This window comes from Drosophila suzukii, chromosome 2R (assembly GCF_043229965.1).
Source record: "Drosophila suzukii chromosome 2R, CBGP_Dsuzu_IsoJpt1.0, whole genome shotgun sequence".
Classification (NCBI taxonomy): Eukaryota; Metazoa; Arthropoda; class Insecta; order Diptera; family Drosophilidae; genus Drosophila; species Drosophila suzukii.
This window is the reverse complement of record NC_092081.1, coordinates 553,374-556,435: the sequence shown is the minus strand read 5'-3', so window position 1 is coordinate 556,435 and position 3,062 is coordinate 553,374. Positions and strand designations below refer to the sequence as shown.

At 37.7% G+C, this 3,062-nt stretch overlaps 1 protein-coding gene across 1 annotated transcript; it reads left to right on the top strand.

The window, feature by feature from the left end:
* The first annotated feature begins 381 nt into the window (after window positions 1–381).
* LOC139352587 (uncharacterized) lies at window positions 382–1,160 on the top strand. The gene is made up of 2 exons (XM_070995256.1): window positions 382–630; window positions 786–1,160. Exons 1-2 carry the CDS (start codon window positions 382–384, stop codon window positions 1,158–1,160), a joined length of 624 nt encoding a protein of 207 aa, XP_070851357.1.
* Window positions 1,161–3,062: the final 1,902 nt, after the last annotated feature.

Here is a 3,062-nt window from a genome sequence, read left to right as displayed (position 1 = left end):
CTGGCTATTTTCTATACAGCTGCAGGACAAGAAAATACAGAAAATTTTCGCAGACATGAAATTGGAAAAGAAATCTGAGACCGACGAGTATGTGATCGAGCAAGATCGCTTGTTTCGAAAACATGCTAACAATTTGTTATGGGTTGTGCCGAAGCAGTTAAGATTCCACATTTTAGATGAATGTCACGATTAGGCCGGACATATGAGCACGGATAAGACTATGGCACGAATTCTAAACTTATTTTGGTTTCCCCGAATGCGAAACTATGTCAAAAGCTACATCAAATCCTGTGTGGGCTGTGCGTTTTATAAAACACCAGGTGGACGTCAGGAAGGTCAGTACCACTACGATGATTCCCGATTCCCTTTTCCACGATACACATGGACCACCTGGTGCCATTTCCAAAGAGTTCCAAGAGAAACGAGCATATTTTGGATGCATTCACCAAATTCACCATTGTACGAGCGGTGAAAAGTACAGCAACTAAACACGTCCTGGATGTCCTGCAAGATGTAACCAGCTACCTGGGAATGCCAGATCGAATTGTAACCGATCGTGGTACAGCATTTACATCAAAAGATTTCGAGAAGTACTGCAAGTCAAACAATGTAAAGCACATTTTAAATGCTGTAAGGACACCCAGAGCCAATGGTCACGCAAAGCGCACAAATCGCATCATTTTGTCAATGTTGTTGCCTTCCAATGACATCGATAAGCGTTGGGATGACAATGTCCGATCAATCCAGCGGAGCATTAATACCATGGTAAATAGTACTACTTTCAGCTCCTGTATGGGTATGAACCTCGAGATATCCTGAAGAACGCGATAACCAATATCATTCAAAGCCAAGACCAAAACATGCTAACCGATGTGGAATTAGATCAACTTAGAGCAGATGCTGCGAGAACTGTCAACGATCACCGAGCTGCTGCCAAGAAACGCTACGATGCCAAACATGCGAAGCAAACTTTTTACAGCCTTGGAGACCTTGTGCTGGTCGGGAATGAGCCATTCAGCACGGGCACATCACGCAAATTGGAGACGCGCTACAAAGGACCTTTTATAATCAAAAAGGTCCTGCCGAACGACAGATATCTTGTAGAAGATATCCCTAACGCACAACGAAAGCAGAGACACTACAAGTCAGATAGACTCTAGAGCAGAACGTGTGCAGAACACTTATAGTTATAATTTCTATATGTAACCTTATATCCAACACAACTATCCTAAATAAAACCTACACCACTCGAAAAGCTACCCTTCTCACTATTGAGATTGCACGCCTGAATAAAGACATACAATTTTTAAAGGAAAATCATCTTAAATTAAAAGACTTGTATTTTCATCATATTTCAGGACATGTTTCTTTGAGAATCGGATTAATAATTGTTATAATAATGGCAATATATGCCATAAGAAAATGTTCTATAAGCCAACAATTGCAAGCCATTGCTTTCGCCGGACCGTTGCAAGGTGTCTAAGAAATAATTTAAAAGCAAATAAAATAAATATATCGAATTATAAAAAATGCAGTCCACTAATTATACCCGTTTCTCGTAGACAAAAGTGTATACTAGATTTGTCGGAAAGTATGTAACACGTAAAAGGAAGCGTTTCCAATAAAGTATATGCACTGGTCGGCATAAGTGTTTCGACGAAACAAAAGTTAAATATACTCATAATTTGAACTTACTTCTTGTAAACTTTGGCATCAATGAAGAGGTAATTTAAATTCCGTTTGAATGATATAATACATTTTTAAACCTATTCAGTACTTATTGAAAAGGACGAATTTGTGTAATAATCTACTTTTTAAACTTTTTTCCTTGTCATGAAAACTTAAATTTTTTGATGTATGATGATGCTTTTCCAAACAAAAATAATAGTAACTACAAAAAGAATTTTTCAAAAATCAATTTGCTAATATTTTTTATGATTTTTTAAAAAGGTTTAGAAACAAGCATTTTATCCACATTGTTATTTTTTTAAAAAAAAATTTTACGACATTTTTTTTGCACTTACATAACATATGCGGGTTCTAGGACAATTAGCATAATCCAATAAATTAACTGATTTTAAGGGGTTTAAAGTCATACAAATGTCATTATGTCATGTCCATAATGAGTATATATGTTATATCCCCATGTGACAATATTGATCACGTATCCTTCCCCTCATTATGTGCAATTAATAGTCACGTGAGAAAGGTGCACGTGAGAAAGGTCGCGCAACCATAGTATCCAAAGGTTGTTATCTTAGAGGAACATATCCGATCATGTTGGGGAAAGGTATGATCACGTTCTCTGTTGCCTCATTATCACAGGTGTTGCTGTGCACGTGAGAAAGGTCGCACACCCAAAGTATTCAAAGATGGTTATCTTAGAGGAACATGTCAGATCTTGTTGGACAATTTAGAAATCAAAAGACCCCAATAAAACAAATCTCACAAGTTAATGATTCTCAGATGTGGAATATTTTCAAACACACATTTTTGTGTCCGCCCCAGAACGTTTAACTAGTAAATTGTCTAAGATTCTCTCCTTTCCACAAATGGGTCATAAACATATCATAAAAGGGATTCAAGCCAGAGCTACACGAATATGCGCACCATGCGCACCTGTCCATTACCTGATCGCAATAAAAGGGATACATGCACAAGCCTAAAGGCGCACGCTCAATGACAAGAACATGGGCCTCACGTCGACGACCCCACGGCTGACTGCTAGCTCTAATACGTCCCATAATAGGGGTTGAAATCACGACCGCGCAACAACTTGCAAGTAGCCGACATATCTCCCTCAAGGAAGTATTTTCCATTCTCCGTACCTGTAATTTTAACTCGAAATAAAAAGTCAGAAGTGTATTTTGTAGCATAATAATACATTTATTCAATTATTTTGGTATTGCGAACATGTTTTATTATATATTGAAATTAATTTTCTGGCTTTATTCCGGCGATTTGCATAGAAAAGGCAGGCGCACGTTTCCGACGTCATTTCTGAATTGCAAAATGTAAAGTGTTGACCATAATTTGTAATTTTGAGATCATGTCCACCAACG

Excerpts from the sequence above, each read along its gene's own strand:
- LOC139352587 (XM_070995256.1), top strand. The coding sequence starts at position 382 with ATGGACCACCTGGTGCCATTTCCAAAGAGTTCCAAGAGAAACGAGCAT. Across the intron at positions 631-785 it reads TAAAGCACATTTTAAATGCT|CTCCTGTATGGGTATGAACC; the intron begins GTAAGGACACCC and ends TACTACTTTCAG.